The sequence below is a fragment of the Neofelis nebulosa genome, chromosome 5, assembly GCF_028018385.1.
Source record: "Neofelis nebulosa isolate mNeoNeb1 chromosome 5, mNeoNeb1.pri, whole genome shotgun sequence".
Taxonomy (NCBI): domain Eukaryota; kingdom Metazoa; phylum Chordata; class Mammalia; order Carnivora; family Felidae; genus Neofelis; species Neofelis nebulosa.
Window position 1 is genome coordinate 19,031,794 of NC_080786.1, and position 19,565 is coordinate 19,051,358.

Sequence of the window (19,565 nt, forward strand, 5' to 3'; positions counted from 1 at the left end):
GTAGGCATTTTGTCAGCATCCATGCAAATCTGACTGCTGGTTTTGAAACTTCGTATTTGAGGAATGAGCCAGAAGACCTCAGGATTCTGCAGCCCTGAGCAAGAGGCAGGTGGATGGAGGTAGAGGGAGGGTTTTCCCATTGCATGTGGGTACCATGCAATTCAAACCAGCTGAGCAGGTGCCTTGAGAGAAGAAAGTATCAGTGAGACCAATGATTCATTCATTCATTTAACAAATATTTATTCAGTGCCTAATATGTGTCAGATGCCATACCAGGCACAAAGGTCGCAATGTTAACGAAACGGGACATGTCTCTGCTACCACAGAGCTCAGAGTCCAGTCTGTGTTTCTCTCTCAAGACTGCACAGCGAGCAAGTGGGAATAATCTCTGCAAAGCCACTCACCACAAAACAAAATAGAAATTCCCAAACAACACCCACAACTTCCCAGGTGATTCTGATGACATACTTCCCTATGTTATTTCAAGTCCTGAGTGGATTCCACACTAGGCATCGCCATGGTGGACCTAAGGGAGGTCTGGTAAGAGAAAGTGTGTTACATATTAACAACCCATCGCTTGAGAGACAGAACAACAAAAAGAGCACATTCAGAGGGTGAAGGAGTGTTAACTCTTTTCTACATTTGAAGCATCTGCATAGCCAGAGCCAGTAAAACTCAAGGGTTATGACTAGCACATTTGAAAAGAAACATTTGGGAAAGAAAGTCAGGAAGTCCAGAACAGGTGCTAAGGTCTTTAATCTAGCATCCCTACTGCCAAGGGAATTTTAGCCATATTAAAGTATCATTTGCAAAGTAACAGCATGACTTAAATACTGTTAAATCTGGCACTTAGAGTGCATTCCTGCTGTAATCAACACATCACCTCTTCTCCTTCTACTGTTCTGACGATTCAAGGAGTCTATCTATATGCTAACATGAAAGATCTATCATAACAGTGATTTTTTTAAGACCTTCAGAAAATAGTCTGTTATTGATAGAATGCCTATCTGGATCTGCTTTTCAACAAACAGTATTATTCAGTTACTGTATTTCAGTTACTTTTTCTTTATCAGTTACTATCTTAGCTAACAATTCTGTATAAGAATAATGTAATTTCAGAAACATGAGAAAGGTTTAGATTTTTATTTACTAAAATTATCCTCAAGAAATCAGTAAACTCTATTCCATTATAAATCTAGAATTGGCCAAATGTATAATTGTACCTCATCTGTTATTTACTTTAAAATACTAACTGCTGATTTCAGATTTTTTTTTGTCATTGACTCACAGGAAGATATGTATTTCACATCATTACCCAGGAATGGACACACACACACACACACACACACACACACACACACACACACGTGTATCTGTATATAACTGAAAGTAAAGGTTCACAAAACAATACTTATTACATGCAATGTATTCCTATCTCATCTCATCCTAAACTATAATAAACTAAAGACGTTGGCCCCACTGATTTTTCACAAAGCACTGATTTGAAACTTGAAAAAAATGTCAATACAGACCACATGATGTATCTCTGTCTGCAAGTTAGCGTTTGAAGAACCTAATCGGGAATTGCGTTTCAGAGAGTGCTTGGTTAGCTTATTAAAGACCTTATTTGGGATTTTAACTCCAAAGGGAGCTGGATCCAATGTCTTTTCTTGCATCCATTATCTTTACCTGCATCTCCAATGGTGGATTCATCCTTAAGCATAAAAGATGTTGGTAATAAATTTTATTGGGGAAACAGGATTCAAAATATGGGACTAGTCAGAAATAACATACAAGCTCCTCCATCCTTGCATGAATGGAGTAGGATTCTCTAACAAGTCCAGCGGCCTAACACCTTTTGAGTTGTATCCAAGGTCAGGAAAGTCTTCAGCTCTTGTTTCTGCACCAAACACCCTCCCCCAATTAGAAGATTCTGATGCCTAGGGGCACCTGGGGGCTCAGTTGGTTAAGTGTCCAACTTTATCTCAGGCCATCAACTTGTGGTTGGTGAGTTCGAGCCCTGCACAGGGCTCTGTGCGGACAGCTCGGAGCCTGGAGCCTGCTTTGGATTCTGGGTCTCCCTCTCTTTGCCCCTCCCCAACTCATGCTCTTTTCTCTCTCTGTCTTTCTCTCTCTCAAAAATAAGTAAACATTAAAAAAAGGAAGATTCTGATGCCTAATCAGACTGAAAAGTGAGCTGATTCCACTATTAAAGTATTATTTTCTTGCTTTAGCGCTTGCTCGAATATGTTTCAAAGAACAAAATGGGAAATTCACTTGCCTATTAAATAGGGTTCTATGATTATTTTTGTATCTGCTTGCTAATAAAGATGTGTAGATGGGGCAAAATTTGGTTTGAGATTTCAGTTCACCTGAAGCAAGGCTATGACCAAAAGAACCTGAAAAAATGTGAATAACCAAAGTAACTTGGATAAATCTGCAACAGACAGGTCTGTTCCACTTTATTTGTTGCCAATATGATTCTCATGTAATAAAAAAATCAGTATTATTTTACCAAACACCTAATTTCTTTTAAACATGTTTTAAATTATAGAAAGAAATCTTTAGCAAATAATTTTTTTGGATCCTGAAATAACTACTATCTCGGTTTCTCTTCAATGAATGATCTTACTATATTCTAATCCAACTGTATACAAATTTTGTTTTTTCAAACTAGAGGTCAGATGCTGTAGCAAACTAAAATACAGCATAGAGAAATGGAAAACAGAGGATGGAAAAATTAGCCTATGTTTAAAGTGTTAAGGAAAGCTTAATTCTATCAAGGGGAAAAAAAACCCCAAACTAATTTCAATGGGAATGTAATAAGTTTGAGACCTAAACAGCTCCCAATTTGTCAAGTCAGAGTTTGATACTTGTTTTTATAACATGAAACAGATGCATCTTTTATAACATTAAAATTTGGATTATTAAAATGAGGTATTACTTTAAAAAAATCTGTTTCACCTCAGTAATTAAACAGAATGTACACTTCTCATTACTTTTTGCTTATTACTCTTGTTGTTTTCAAACTTTTTTGGAGGGGATACCAGAAGTTCTTACACAAAGGACTAAACGCCAGGATTGAGTTCCTAAAGTTTAAATCCGTTTGGCTGCAAACAGTTCATTCACTGTGGCATTCTTAAAGCATCTAGTGATTCCCAGCACTCTAGGCTAGGTTTGAATACTGTTGCCATTACTTATATGTGTGTAAAATTTAAAAAACAGTAATATGCACACAGCCATATGTAATAACAGTGCTATTAAAATACACTTTCTGTGTGTAGTTGTACCACACACAGATGTTAAAGGGAAGTAATGGATACTATGAAAAGAATATTTCAGCAGTATTACTCAAAGTGTGGTTTTCAGACTCAATACTAAATTAGATTCTCTAAGTTTGGAACTGGAAATTAACACATTGAACAAGAAATCTAAGAAGTTAATGAGTTAGTCAAGTTTGACAAACACTAAGTTAGAAGTCTGTGGAAAACCCACCCATTCAAAACCTGAATTTTACACTACTTCACAAAACTACTTGCAAGGAAAAAATGCAATGTGTTCAATTCAATTCAACAGGTACATGAAGGGGTGCCTGGGTGGCTCAGTTGGTTAAGGGTCATGACTTCAGCTCAGGTCATGATCACACGGTTCGTGACTTCAAGCCCTGTGTTATGCTCTGTGCTGACAACTCAGAGACTGGAGCCTGATTTGGATTCTATGTCTCCCTCTCTCTCTGCCACTCCCCTGCTCATTCTCTCTCTCTCTCTCCCTCCCTCCCTCCCTCTCTCTCTCAAAAACAAACATTAAAAAGAACAGGTGTTGGAAATTTAAGTAGGTACAAGCAAATCCCTAATAAAATAGTTAAGTACAAGGTATGGTATGATTAAGTACTAAAAACTACGAAATATACCATCATTTCTAAAGAAGTAGTTAAGAAGGAGATAACCAGTGAGGAGAAGCTGGTAAAAAGTTTGGTTTTGTAAAAAAGGTAAAACTGGACATGATTAGAGGAAATTAGGTGTTTCAGAAAGGCTGAGTTAGTGGCAACATTTTAAGATTAGCTGACAAGATCAATTAAAAGCTATTAGCAATCATCTGAATGTGAAGTACAAGGTGCCTAAAGGAGGCTGGTGGCAATGAGGATGGGAAAAAGGAGGTGACTGGATATAAACTGTGAAAAAAGAATTCATAGGACTTTGTGTCTGTCTGACTTAATGAAGATATGAGATATTCCCAAGAGGTAAATTCTGATGAGAGACTTGGAGTGGACATACCCAAAGATAAAGATCTGAGTAAAAAAGGACATTGCGTAAGTTGTAAAAAAGCCCATCCATCATCACAGAGAACACATGCAAGAAGAGCAAAAGGCCAAGGGCTGAGCTTTGGTAATACCCAATTAGGGAACTGAAAAGTAACCAGATCAAGAGTCAAAAAGGAAGTGGATGGACAGGAAGAACAAAGAAAGAAATGCATCATGGAAGCCAAGGAAAAAAGGTCTTAAAAAGAATGAGTCTTCCATTGTGCAAATGTCCAGAAAGATCAAGGAGGGTAAGAGATTTGAAAGTGTTACTCTAAGCCTGAAGGTGACCAGAAGTCAGCAGAATTACACAATGTTTTTTTTTTGTCAAAACATATTAAAAGCCAGAAGGAGGAAAAGGGTTTGAGATGCTGAAGCAGGTGATTGATGTCATCTCAGGTTTTCAAATTTGCTTAAGCCTATTTAAATCAGTTGGCAACAGAACTCACAGGAAACTATACCTGGCTCCCCCCCTGTATTAACCACTTGGAAATCTGCTAGCACAATGATGTGTTTCTTTTATCTAATTACTTGGTAAATGGTTTTCCCCTAACACAGGGCAAATTAAAGTGGCGAGAAAGTGCACATATTCAGTATACCCCCCATCCTCTCCCCCATCTCTTCCTATGTGTGTACTGGCACCAGATGTCACACTTCTGTTTCCTCAGGTGCTGCACGTGTGCTGCTTCAAAACCCTCATCTCTTGGAGTGGATTTAGCCGAGGGACTAATCCACCAAAACAAAACAATAACAAACAAAAAAAACCCCTCCAACCCCCAAAGTCAGTGATTTGACCTATCACCCCTCATTAACCTTTCATAAAAGACCAGAGGAAGAAAATGCTTAACCTAAAGAATATACTTGTAAAGCTTCCATCTCAAGTCCGATAGGATGCACAGCAAGGGAGTGAGAAGAGTTTGGAGGGCAGGCAAACTCCCAGGATCCCTGAAATCAGACTTGGTGAGGGGCTTCCTATTTCACGCATTCATAAGGGCAACCTTGACTTGAAACAAATTTTTACCGTCTGGAAAATTCAGGATTATACAGCAAAACTAGAAATTTTAAGTTAGCAGGATGGCTGACCAGGTATCCCACACCTAAAATATTCTTCTTTAAATATCACTAAAATAAATTTCCATGGAAATGGAAAACCTTTCTTAAATTCAATTCTTACCCACTAGAGTAGACAGAACCTGGTGCTATTTTAACATGGCTTCCTTTTCTTGACACAGAAGTCTAATAACAACAACAACAACAATAGTAATAAATGTCCATACATGAAACTTTATTTAAAAAAATTCTTTTTCTAATGTTTTATTTATTTTTGAGAGAAAGAGAGACAGTGTGAGCAGGGGAGAGGCAGGGAGAGAGAGGGAGAGCCAGAATCCAAAGCAGGCTCCAGGCTCCGAGCCATCGGCACAGAGCCCAACGTGGGGCTCGAACTCACAAACTGTGAGATCATGACCTGAGCCAAAGTTGGATGCTTAACCGATTGAGCCACCCAGGCACCCCCATAAAGGAAACTTCAGAAAATACAAGTAAGAGGAAGGGGAGGAAAGCTGCCCCTCTTAGAAGTAACTACTATTGTTACTTCAGTGTATTACCTTATGAAATTATTTCTTTGTTTTAATCAAATACAGATATGTAACTGCCTCTCTCCCTGCACTTAACATATTAGGCAAGTATTTCCATGTTCATATATATGTACCAACATTTTAATGATTACCTATTCATTCTGTTGAATAGACATAGGTAACTTACCTCACTAAGCTCTCACAGCTGGAAATTTCAGCTACTATTACACAAAATGCTACATGACTAGCCATGGACAAACATCTTTGAGTACCTGTCCCATTACTTCCTTTGTAATTTCAGAGATACAGGATACATACTGCTTAACTGCCAGCGAGAATGCCTGTACCAATCCACAGTTTCACCATCAGTGTACCGTGCTGCCTATATACCCACATCCTTGACAAGCTGGGTTTTATCTTTTTAATCCTTGCCAACCTGACTTGCAAGTATTTGGGTTCTCCTGTTCTACTGTTTGCTTTGGTAAAATAAACCTATTTCAGGTTTGAATACAAATGAAACAAAATTTTCAGTATAACAGTAGCAGAGGCTAATTGTTTTCCTTTCAGGACTGAATGCCAAATTCCCACAGGTCTATTTAAAATGCACACACACACATACACACACACACAATAACCATAATTTGTAAAAACAAATACCTTTAGTGATCTAAAGTATACTTAGATGTAGGTATTTTTTAGTGGCTAATACAAATTTCTTGAGCTATTAATACTCATTCATTGAACCCATAACTTTCTTTTGCTAAACATGATAAAAAGAAATATACATTATGAAATTTAACTTGGAAAATACATAACAACATCTAACTAATAATTTAGAAATTGAGGATGAGGTTATACTCGAGCACCTTCCTTGAGAGCTAATATGCTCATTCCCTCCCTTCCCCACATTTTCCAACGTTCCCATGGTCTCCACTTCAGAGAAATGGTATACTATCTGTTTCTGAAAGCTCAAAAGAGGGAAGGGAAGGAATTCACATTTTTTACCACTCTGTGTGAGGTGCTTTACGAGTGTATATTGATTGGTTCATATAGACAGATTAAAGATATTTTCAGTCACTGGAAATAGGGTCAGGTAAAATGAATGTCTCCAGCCAGTGGGATCTCCCCTGAAAACCAAAAGCAACAGACCAGTATGGTTTTCTCCAAGGTTCATTACAAAATTCAAAAAAGCAGGTCTCAGATTTAAAAGCTTCTTTCATACTGTAACAATTTCACTAAAATGGAATTTCACAAGCTGAGCTGTACAGTAAAGCACCATTTGGGTCCTGTTTATTCTCTTTCAAAACACGGATAAATGGGATGAGGCACATGTTAGAAGAGTTCCTAACAAAGGGAGGCAGTGGGTTACAAAGGATTATACTCTCAAACATAAAAAAGGAAAAAAGGGAAAAACCAAGTTACAAAATATATGGTAATAACAGGTTATATACACATACATGCATGCACCCATACCGCTTTCTTGAATGCTTAGCTGCTAGTTACCTAATGGAAGGACTACTCATCCAAGTTGCCAGGTATGTACTGAATGCTGACGTGTACCAGGCACTATGCGATACCAGCTGGAGAAAATCAGACCTTAGAGAGCATACAGTGTATTAAAGGATACAGAGAAATACACAAACAATTACTCTCTAGTGGTATGCACAGAATCTGTGGGAACAGAAGGTAAGGGAAGTTTACTTCAAGAAGTATCCAGGCTAACTAACACCTAAAGACTGAATAGGCCAAAGGGAAGAGTTGGGGGAAAGGTGCTTCCAGGCAGAGGTAACGGGAGTCTTTTGCACCAAAAGGTGAAGAAGGAGCATTAGAAGTTGAGGGAAATCAAGTAGTTTAGACTGACCGAGTCTTTGGCAGAGCAAGACAGAGGGAAGTACCAAATGATTAATACTGGATTGATCTTAATGACTAGAATTGTCATTTGAAATTTGATACTTTCAATTTCTTCCTTGAAAGTTTATAGTTAAAATATCATTATGAAAAGGTCAAAGGAATATTAGCTATACTGTTATAGAAATCAATATGATATAAATTTCATATTAATGGCCTGAAACATTTACCATTTGTTTCTGTTAGAGAGCTGAAGAAAATGTTTACCTAATTAATGGTAACCACACGATTTGTTGACGTTTAAATTAACTTTTCAAAAAGCATCTTGGTTCCCTTTCTATAATGCAACAGTTTCTCTAGTTTGTCAGTTTTTCCTTAAAATTTCCATCACATTGGCTAAGAGCCAACCTGATAAAAAGTAATGATATTCAAGCTTTAGCTGCCTCAGAATTACCTGGAAGGCTTGTTAAAACACAGGTTTCTGAGATCCCAGCCCAGAGTTTCTGATTGTTTAAGAATAGGGTGGGATCAGAGGATCTGTATTTCTAACAAGTTCCCAGATGATGTGATGTTGGGGTCCTGAGACCACATCTTGAGAACCAGTGCATTACATTATCATGTTGTAAGTGTACTCAAATAAAAGTAGGAGGAAAGAAGAGTTGTCTCTGAACTCTTTTACCTATGGTAGCAAAAGTCAGGTGTCCAAATTTAACTTACTGAGTTACTGTTTCCAAATATCTTGAGAAATTGACATTTCTATCTTTTTGTTTGAATTTACTCTTCTAAGAACCAGTAGGAATGCTGCTAACACCCTACCTCTAACTTCATAAAGCGTGGTTAAAGAGTTTAAGCTTTTCAAAAATGTCTAGTAAGAAACATTAGCCAAGAGCACCGAACCTTTGAAAACTCTTTGAAACCCACCTGCTCTTGCTGCTGCCACTACTACTAAATGTAACCCACATGCTTCCAAAATGATCTACAGTAAAAATAAGTTCCCTCACAAGCCAAAAGGATTTTTAACATGAACAACAATTTCTTTAAAAACACAAGCAAATAAGGGCGCCTGAATGGCTCAGTCAGTTGAGCGTCCAACTTTGGCCCAGGTCATGATTTCGCGGTCTGTGGGTTTGAGCCCTGCGACAGGCTCTATGCTGACAGCTCAGCGCATGCAGCCTGCTTCAGTTTCTGTGTCTACCTCTCTCTGCCCCGCTCCCGCTTATGCTCTGTCTGTGCCTCTCTCAAAAATAAATAAACGTTAAAAAAAAAAATAAAAACAAATACAAACAGCAAATACATTTTAAAAAAGTGAAAATGAAAATTTTAAACAACTATAATGCATTTTATCAACTAAGACCAACATTTACATACATTTATCCTACTTAATTAAATATGTGACTATAATAATTACTAATTAATTCTGCATTATCTCTAGGACGCTTGCCACTTCTTTGAACACAAGATGGCTACATATGGGATCCATACTGTCATCTACATGTGTTGTTTGTACAACAATTTTAACTATCACAGCAGCTAATTTATGATCAGTTAGATAATTACCTTTACTCCTCTCTATGCATGCGTAGACACGCTGCAGGAAGGTAAGTGTGACTTCACTTTTATTCCAATTAGTATTATTAATTTTAATAATGCATCATTAACAAAGAGGTACCGTTTTCATCAACAGAGAAAACACTCACTGTTTCCTTAGAAGGTAGCATGCACCGCACTAAGTACTTCATCTTCACACTCTCCATCTCGGTCTTCTAGTTGAAGGACAGGAGCCACAAAAAACTCAAGTGACTTGCCTAATGTGATACGGCTATTATGTAGACAGGACATTTATATCATACTTTTGAGACAGTATTACAGAAGAAACTACTGAAGTACTTCTGACTTCTAATACTGAAAACTTTTCAAGTTTAACTGAGCAAGTATAAATTTGACCTCAATCTCCTTTTCCTTCCGACTCTTTCTGGAAGATCTTCAACAAGCAACAGGCACATTGGTGAGGCCCAGAATTATCCTGAAGTCTCCAAGTGGAACTTCACTTTCCTCATCATTAGGCAAGAGCCAAATGGCCCACAGTAAGGAAAGGCTTGCCTTTCTCTCCGAGGTCTAGAAACCTGGAATAAAGACTAGCAGATTGGAGGGGTATCTAGAATAGAGGCTTCTGGACACCCACAGGATCCAGTCCTCCCAACCCCAGGCAATTTGCCCTCCCTCTTGAGCCAAACTGCTTCTGGACTTTGTTGACTCCTGTGTGTAGTTTAGAAGCAGAGAAAGCTCTTCCCAGGGCCTCAGCTGAGAGGAACAGTTTGCTACCTGAATCTTGGATTTCCCTAGACTTAAAACAGACTTATTTACCCTTTCCTATGTTTTGCTCTATGATCTGAAGTATTTGCACTTGATCATTCGGTGCACATTATTCTACAGTAATCACCTCTCTGTAATTTGTTTATTTATATATTTTTTAAATTTAGAAATGTATACTAGTTCCAGGGGAGAAAAGGGGCAAAGAAGGGGAAAAAGAGGGAAAGGATAAAAAAAGGAATGGTTTTTGTTCATTCTTGGTTTTTCCTCAAAAAGTTTCATTCCTTTTTTGGTCAAAACCCTTCCATTTGCTAGATATATATACATCTATCACTAACATTACATTAGACTTAACTGCTTGTTACTTGTGTGTACCCCACACTAGATATGAATGTCTTGAAAGCAGGGGGCATTTGATATTTTCTGCTCTTATGTTATCTACACATATTTCCACTTGGTACAGTGAACACGATTCACATTATTTCTGTAATACTTCCGCTTTTATACTGCACTTTTAAGTGCAGATAATACATATTCTAACTTACTTCACAGAGTAAAATTAGTAGAAAATAAAAACTGAAGTACTACACACTTCATAAGTTAATAGTAGTTTTCAACCCTAGTCCTCACAATAAAGTTTATTAGAACATTCATAATAATACATGCCTCATTAATTTTGCGAGTGTGCTGAACAATAGGGTTGACACCTAGTTACCTCCCACCCTTTTTTTTACTCCTGACATGTATCTTGAGATATATGTATCAAGTATGTAAGCAATGAAAAATAAAGAAAAGGAAAAATCAAGAAATAATATCTTATGTAGAAAAAAGGAAACACTTGTGCCCTGCTGATGGGAATGTAAATTGGTGCAACCATTGTGGAAAGCAGTATGGAGATGCCTAAAAAAAAAAAAAAAGAAGAAGAAACATATGATCCAGTAATTCCACTGCTGGGTATTTACCCAAAGAAAATGAAAACACTATTTCGAAAAGATATATGCACCCCTATGTTTATTGCACACTATTTACAATAGCCAAAATACAGAAGCAACCCAATTGTCCATCGATAGATGAATAAAGATGTGATAGACACACACACACACATACACACACACACACACACACACAATATGGGATATTATTCAGCCATAAAAAAGAATGAGATCCTGCCATCTGTAACAATATGGATAGACCTAGAGGGTATTATGCTAAGTGGAAGAAGTTAGGCACCAAAAGACAAGTTATCATATGATTTCATTTATATGTGGTCTCTAAAAACAGAACAAAATGAAAAACCAAAACAGACTCATAAATATAAAGAATAAATTGGTGGTTGCCAAGGAGAAGGTATGTGTGTATGTGTTTGTGGGGCAGCAAATAGATAAAGGGGGTTAAAAGATAAAAACTTTCAGTTATAGGGGCGCCTGGGTGGCGCAGTCGGTTAAGCGTCCGACTTCAGCCAGGTCACGATCTCGCGGTCCGTGAGTTCGAGCCCCGCGTCAGGCTCTGGGCCGATGGCTCGGAGCCTGGAGCCTGTTTCCGATTCTGTGTCTCCCTCTCTCTGCCCCTCCCCCGTTCATGCTCTGTCTCTCTCTGTCCCAAAAATAAATAAAAAACGTTGAAAAAAAAATTTTAAAAAAAAACCAACTTTCAGTTATAAAGTAAGTAAGTCATGGAGATGAAAAGTACATCACAGACAATACAGTCAAGAATACTGCAATAACTTATGGTGAAAGATGGTGACGACACACGGCGAGCAATAAGTAATACATAGAACTGTCAAATCAATAAGCTGTACATTTGAAACTAATATAATGTTGTATGCCAATTATTATTCAATTTTTAAAAAGTAAGAAAAAAGAAACCATATGCTAAAGGTTAAAACTGTTGTTCAGGGGCGCCTGGGTAGCTCAGTTCGTTAAGTGTCTGACTTGGGCTCAGGTCATGATCCCATGGTTCATAGGTTTGAGCCCTGCATCAGGCTCTGCGCTGATGGTGCAGCACAGAGCCTGGTTGGGATTCTCTCTCTCACCCTCCCCACCTCAAAATAAATAACTTAAAAAGAAAAACCTGTTGTGGGACACCTGAGTGACTCAGTTGGTTAAGTGTATGTTCCCTTTGCTTGGTTGAGAACAGTCACTTTCAAATTGGATCCTTAGCTGATGACTTAGTTCCTAATACAGATTAAGCATCCACTGGCAGTAGTCACTATGAGGCACAATTAGATCACACTACAATGAAACGTTTATAGCATACATATGTGTGCACACCCACATACATACTTGCATCATTAATAAGGACACCAGAACCTACCGATTATGGCAATGATTATTTTACACACAACTATATATACCTTCTACTCTTTGGCTTAGCAAACATGTTAGAAATTTATCTACTTGGGGGCACTTGGGTGGCTCAGTCAGTTAAGAGTCTGACTTCGGCTCAGGTCATGATCTCGTAGTTGCTGAGTTTGAGCCCCTCGTCAGGCTCTGTTCTGACATCTCAGAGCCTGGAGCCTGCTTCAGATTCTGGGTCTCCCTCACTCTCTGCCCCTCCCCTGCTCATACTCTGTCTCTCTCTCTCTCACAGTCAAAAATAAATAAAATAAAATAAAATAAAATAAAATAAAATAACATAACATAACATAACATAACATAACATAAATAAAATAAATAAAATAAAATAAAATAAAACCCTGCATAGATTGGTTCACCAAAAGTATTTTAACCAAACATTCTAAATAAAGTGGAATTAATCTCTCACTTTATACAAGTTTCCAGTATGTGTTAGAGAATGATACCCACTTTTAAATTATGCAATTAATAATTTTATAATAAAACCAAGAAGAAATAAAACCATAACTCTCAATCTATACTGAAAACCAATCCTTCTGCTTACCCCTGACCATGGCCTCTGTGTCCTGGGTTAAAGCATCTCCCTCAAAAAGATATGTTCAAGTTCTAACCCCCAAATTTGTATTTTTTTTTAATATATGAAATTTATTGTCAAATTGGTTTCCATACAACACCCAGTGCTCATCCCAAAAGGTGCCCTCCTCAATACCCATCACCCACCCTCCCCTCCCTCCCACCCCCCATCAACCCTCAGTTTGTTCTCAGTTTTTAAGAGTCTCTTATGCTTTGGTTCTCTCCCACTCTAACTTTTTTTTTTCTTCCTTCCCCTCCCCCATGAGATCCTGTTAAGTTTCTCAGGATCCACATAAGAGTGAAACCATATGGTATCTGTCTTTCTCTGTATGGCTTATTTCACTTAGCATCACACTCGCCAGTTCCATCCACGTTGCTACAAAGGGCCATATTTCATTCTTTCTCATTGCCACGTAGTACTCCATTGTGTATATAAACCACAACTTCTTTATCCATTCATCAGTTGAGGGACATTCAGGCTCTTTCCATCATTTGGCTATTGTTGAGAGTGACTAACCCCCAAATTTGTGAATGTGATCTTGTTTTAAAATAGGGTCTTTGCAGATGTAATTAAGTTGATGTCATATTAGAGTGGGTCCTACATCTAAGGACTGGTGTCTCTAGAAAAGAAAGGGAAGACTGGGATACAGAGACACACACACAGGAAAGAAGGCTATGTGACAATGGAAGCAGAGACTGGAGTGACGCGGCTACAAACCAAGAATTCCTAGGATTGCTGGGAGCCTCCAGAAAGAAGCCAGGAAGAGGCAAGAAAGTATCCTTCACTAAGAGCCTTCAGAAGAAGCATGACCCTGCCGACACCTTCATTTCAGACTAGCCTCTGGAACTGTGAGAGAATAAATTTCTTTGGTTTTAAGCCACCATAGTTGTGGTAATTTACTAAATTAATACAGACTTTTAAAGAGGAACACACATTAGCTGTAGTAGAAAGACTGAAAAACAAATAGTTTTACAGCATCCATTTTCTCAGTTGCCTTATAGAGTTAGTGGGAAGGTATCTGAGGGATAGATTTCACTAGAAGGATTAAGCACACATTGTCTTTTCATCTTCTACCCACATAACATGTTAATCAGGGAGGAGCCTAAGGCTACTTTTGGAAAATTCTACCCAAGGGTTCATATGTTCTATCTATTTTCTATTAACACTTGATTGTTTTGTAAACCACACCGATTTTGGCTTGGCATTCTATCACAGCCATAGACATCTCTCCTTCTGCAATCCTATACCTATTTTCTAAACAGCCTCCTATGGAACTCTCTTTTCTGTGCTTTTTCTGGTTTAGTGATATTGTGTTGGATGTTTAAAGATGGTATACAAACTACCCTGATCCTTTCATAGTCATCTACCTAACACTAATTCTACTTGACTGGAAGAGAAGCAAGAATACAGCACCATCCACTTTCCTTTACTCCTGAGAAAATAAAGTCAATGGTGGGAAGTGCAGTCCAACGAATAACACCATCGGAATCATCCTCTTTAATTATGAGATATGTATGGTGAGAACCACACTCATTACTATGTAATAATCAATCTACTTTGGGTATTGTGGCTATTCAGATCTAATAACTTCCTACAAAAGTCAAAATGAAGCATTACTCTAAATAGAAGGGCCTGTTCTCAGAGTCACACAAAAATCACTGCTGATTTCTGGAGGCACTCTTTACAATCCCCGAGGGAAATCCACTAAGGGCTAATACGACCCTATGCATTTGCTCATGTTTGATATTACCTTCAGGTAAAGCCAAAGAACAAAAACTGACAAGCATACTCCAAGTAAGAAGTGTACTCCTGAAGGAAAAGAAAATGAAACTACAGTACTGGCAAAACCCTGGCAGTTTTTGTGAACTGTGACTCTGAGATATAGGCCAGGAGGCCCAGCTGGGTGCTGCTCCAGTGAGCAGCTTTCGTTATCCTCAAAACTGTGCTCCCGATTTCCAACTCCGGTGTTAAATTGGAAAAAGTTCATTTCTAATTCAGGTCCTGTACAACTTACTATAAAGATTTATGACCTAGAAGAGCCAGCCAACAGAGTCCTACACTTCAACAGATCTAAAGCCTTACCCAGGGTTGGCACACTTACCAGCTTTAAACCTACATCTAACTCGGTGGGGGGAAACTGCTGTAGGAGTGAAGGAGCAGCATGGGTTTTAATTTAAAGATTTAGATGTCCAGTGTGACCCACACGTAATGATTTTCCAGATAAATTATATCCATTTTTTGACAAATAAAGAATCTAACCAAAGTTGATACTAAATGGCCTTCCTTTGAAAACATTTTATTAGCACAAAAAAGAGAAAGCTTTGTTTCTTTACAAACATGGTAAGAGACTCCTAACTTGATCTTGAAGCCACATATATATATCTAGCTTTAAATAATCTTTTTCCAAAATTGTGTGTAAAGCATTTATAGTTTAAAGGGCCTTGCCTTACTAAATACAGAATTATAACCAGAATTTAGCTGTTCCGCTACAAAGACATTATTATGATGTGCTAATGTATTTTTACAGATTCTTTATCAAGATTATAGGATCTTCTGCATATAGTACTTCAATTTATGCAGGACCCCAGAATCTGGTGAAGACTCTATATACACAGTCTTTACCCAGGCCCAGATTCTCTGAGCCAGGGACTCCTTTGAAACTTTAAAAAATGATATCACTTGAGGGACACCTGTGTGGCTCAGTCCGTTAAGCATCTGACTATTGATCCGGGCTCATGTCATGACCTCACAGCCCGTGGGTTTGAGCCCCATGTCGGGCTCTGTGCCGACAGCGTGGAGCTTGCTTGGGATTCTCTGTCGCTCTCTCTCTGCCCCTTCCCTGCCTCCATTTCCTCTCAAAATAAATAAATTAGAAAAAAAATAAATGATATCGCTTGATCCCCTCATCAAAAAAAGCACAACTACATGTGCATGCAAATATCTGCATTAATATCAAAATGTTCCCATACCCACCAGGTGTTCAATAACTTCAAATTAAGAATTGCTGGGGTATGATTATTATAGAATCAGAAATCTCTGGAACACACAATTTTTTGTTTCTCTAATATTGGCAATTATTTTTAAGAGGAGTGAGGGGGCAGAAGAGGTCAAAGACTTGAAATTTTTAGGTTTTATTGAGATGTGAGCAGTTTAGAAGTGAAAAAGCATGAAGACTAGGCTTTTCTTCAAAATACTCTACTTAAAGCACAAACAAAAAACCCACAAAGGTGGAAAGGAGCGCAAGACAGAGGATGAAATAATATGGCAAATTGTGGCGGTAGTGGAAGCCATCAGGCACATGGGGGTTTTAACTCTTCGCTTTTGTATATGTTTGGGCATTTTCACAACTGAAAGTTTAAAATTTTTCACAAAGAACTCTCCAGCTAATCAAGACATCAAGATGTCAAAATAGAATTTTCCATCTGTGATCCCTGAGATCCTAGCTAGGTCACAGAACCAGGGAACAGACATGCAGTTGCCCTCACTAGAGCTGTTTCCATTGTGCCAGGATGTCCCAGATCTTACATGAGTCTGTAACTTTTTTCCAAAAGAAAACCAGGAAAACGTTATGACAGGTTAGTTTTGGATAAGGGCTCTTGGGGAAAGAAAAAGAGGGGGCAGAGGAGAAGGGTATGAAATCTGATGCCTACTGACATCTTTTGGTCCTCTTTTTCAGGCCATTCTGATAGCCAGGATTCCCCAGAGAAAAAGAAAGAATTTACCATCTTAAAAATTTTTTATTTTATTTTATGTACTTATTTTGAGAGACCAGAGAGTGTGACCAGATCCCAAGCATGCCCCACGCTGTCAGCACAGAGCCCGACGTGGGGCTCAAACTCATGAACTGTGAGATCATGACCTGAGCTGAAACCAAGAATTGGACACCCAAAAGACTGAGCCACCCAGGCGCCCCAGAATGTGCCATCTTGATGACATCCTTTGCAAAATATCTTTATAGCATGTGAACCTGAAGAAAAAAATGTCTCCAAAATATTTGGGGAATTTGGGGGGGGGGCGGGGAAACTAGCCCATGAATTCAAAATATGCTTTAAGATTTGGAATGGGCTTCTCCTGATGACCTTTTCCCCCCTTGTGAGGGCACTGACTTTATAAAGAAGCTATGCCAAGAGAGATAAGTGAATTAAATTGAATACTCTGTGGCACAGTTTAGCAGGCAATTCATCATCAGGGAAGTCTCAAGTACTGCTGGCTGAATTTTCAAGCACTTTCTCCAATAAGGCTGGACATGCATGCCTCTGGGCATACAAATTTTCTTTAAGTTGGCAGGAGAATTGTTTCCTCATTCCATCTTTCTTACAGTCAATTCAATTATCATGGTCACAGAAGACAGGGTTAGCAGGAATAACCCCGCGGATAATTTTTAGAAAACTCATTTCAACGTGAGTCTCAATCTCCTCTTTAACTAAAACTTATCAAGCAACTCATAGATCATCAGATTTACCTGAGTTTTATTATGCTTTGTTACTCTGTAGTTTCAACAGGATGCATAACAATATTAAAACTCCTGTTTACTAAATGAGTGCTTTAAATCTGTTTTTTTTCATTTTCCCCAATAACCTCATAAATTAAGCATTATTCTCACCATTTTACAGATAGGGAAATGGAGGTATGCTCAGAGAGTTAAATACATCAGTCAGAGGTCACAGAAGGAGCAAGTGACAGAGCCAGGATCTGAGCCTACGTCAGCAGGACCTACCTCTTCCAGTATGCTGCATCATTTCTACAAAGGAGAAAAACAAAAAAGGGACTCAAAAAAGGGAGGCAGCAAAGGAAAGAAAGAAGGGAAATAGAAAGTGTACTACCAAATCGCTGTGAATTGTATGACCTTGGAAAGACTGTCACACTGACTTCTACTTTTTGGTTCCACTTTCCAGGCAGTCAATATAAAATCAGTACTTCTAAGTGGTCCAGTTTTATACCCAAGTTATTGTCTTCATTCATAATTTAAACAAACACGTTTAGATCCTTACTAAGACGATCTTTATGGAGAAAAGTGTCATTAAAAGAGGCTGAGATATTAAGTTGGCACTAGTTATGGAAAATGATAGACATGTCAATTCTTCTGAGTGACTGACATCAGAGACAGCACCACCATAGAATTTCTGTTATTTTTCATCCAGACCTGCATGGGGTAAAATACATATCTCCAGGGGCACCTGGGTGGCTCAGTTAGTTAAGTGTCCAACTTCGGCTCAGGTCACGATCTTGCGGTTCGTGAGTTTAAGCCCTGCGTCAGGCTTGGTGCTGACAGTGTGGAGCCTGGAGCCTGCGGATTCTGTGTCTCCTTCTCTCTCTGCCCCTCCCCTCCTCATGCTCTATCTCTCTCAAAAATAAACATAAAAAATTAAAAAAAAAAAAAAAAAAAAGAGGTATCTCCAAACAGCAAATTTTGCAAATTTGAGTGCCCTAAAATGAGTAATATTAAGGACTATAAAAGTCCCTAAGATTAAAACTAAATAAAATGGTAAATATCTGATGAATGAAATCACATAAGTCACTCTGACCTGCTTTCCTTCCTTCTGTACTCCCCATTTCAGTGGATAATCCCATTAACATCACTCACCCAGTCAAAAGCATGGACATCTATCAACTTCACTTGTTTTTTTCAAATCTTACTGATGTTTTGGAATTCTTGAGAAAAAATCCTTAACAGAATTTACAGGAAAAAATTATCTGAAAAAATCATAACCCTATGTAACTACTTGCCAGTAGCCAGGCTTCCTACTAACTACTAAAAAGAGACAATATACAGAGGCTAGGAATCATTTTCGTGTGTCAGAAGACCTGACTTTCTTGATTGATATTCTGCCTCTAACAAGCTCTGGGATTTCAGGACTGAAGAAAGGCCCTGGACACTGTGTTAGATGTTTTACATAACCTCATTTCTTTCCTAGAACTCAACAAGGCAGATATATCATTCACATTTTTAAGTAAGAGTACAAAAGCCCAGTGAGTTAGATGTGTTACCCAAATTTACAAAGCACAAAGACAGATTTGGAATTCAAACCTAAATCTGTCTACCACATTATAGTATCACATGTGATTTCCCATCTATAAAATTTTTAAATGAAATCAAACCGAAAAATATTGTATAGGAAACTGTTGCTGTAATATATTTCTCAAAAGTGCACTGATTTTGGCAGCAACAACTGTCAATTAAGTGCCACCTTTTTGTCCACTTTATTTCAGCATCAGAAAAACACCTTAACTCTTGAGTCAAAATACACAAGCCAGATTTTGTAATATTAACAAAGTGGCTGGAATAAATAGAGTAGGGGGAAACAGGCTGTGGTAAACTACTCGTATCTCGGATTCTCTTGTATTCAATATATCCACAACTGTATAATGTAATTTGACAGTGCAGGAACTGATGGAAATTTATAGGCAAATTATCTCTGCCTGTTGCCATAGGAGTATTGAGCACAAACAGACATATTAGGCTTGGCAAATATTTGAATGCTCGAGTTGGCAATTATCTTAAACATGAAGTGTAAAAATCATGCTTTTTAAATTGTAAAAGAATGCCGATTTCAACACAAACCTATGCAAAAGAAGATAATTGGGGCTGCTATAAATGAACTCATAAA

General features: G+C 38.2%; 1 protein-coding gene across 5 annotated transcripts in view; it reads right to left on the reverse strand.

Moving 5' to 3' along the window:
• UBE2E2 (ubiquitin conjugating enzyme E2 E2) overlaps window positions 1-19,565 on the reverse strand; it is a 373,353-nt gene that overhangs the window by 172,952 nt on the left and 180,836 nt on the right. For 2 of the 5 annotated variants that reach the window (XM_058729757.1, XM_058729758.1), the window contains exon 4: window positions 17,675-17,698. The exons of the other annotated variants lie outside the window; for them this stretch is intronic. In XM_058729757.1, the coding sequence (XP_058585740.1) occupies window positions 17,675-17,698 (24 nt within the window). The remainder of the gene's footprint in view (window positions 1-17,674; window positions 17,699-19,565) is intronic. 5 annotated transcript variants of the gene reach the window in all.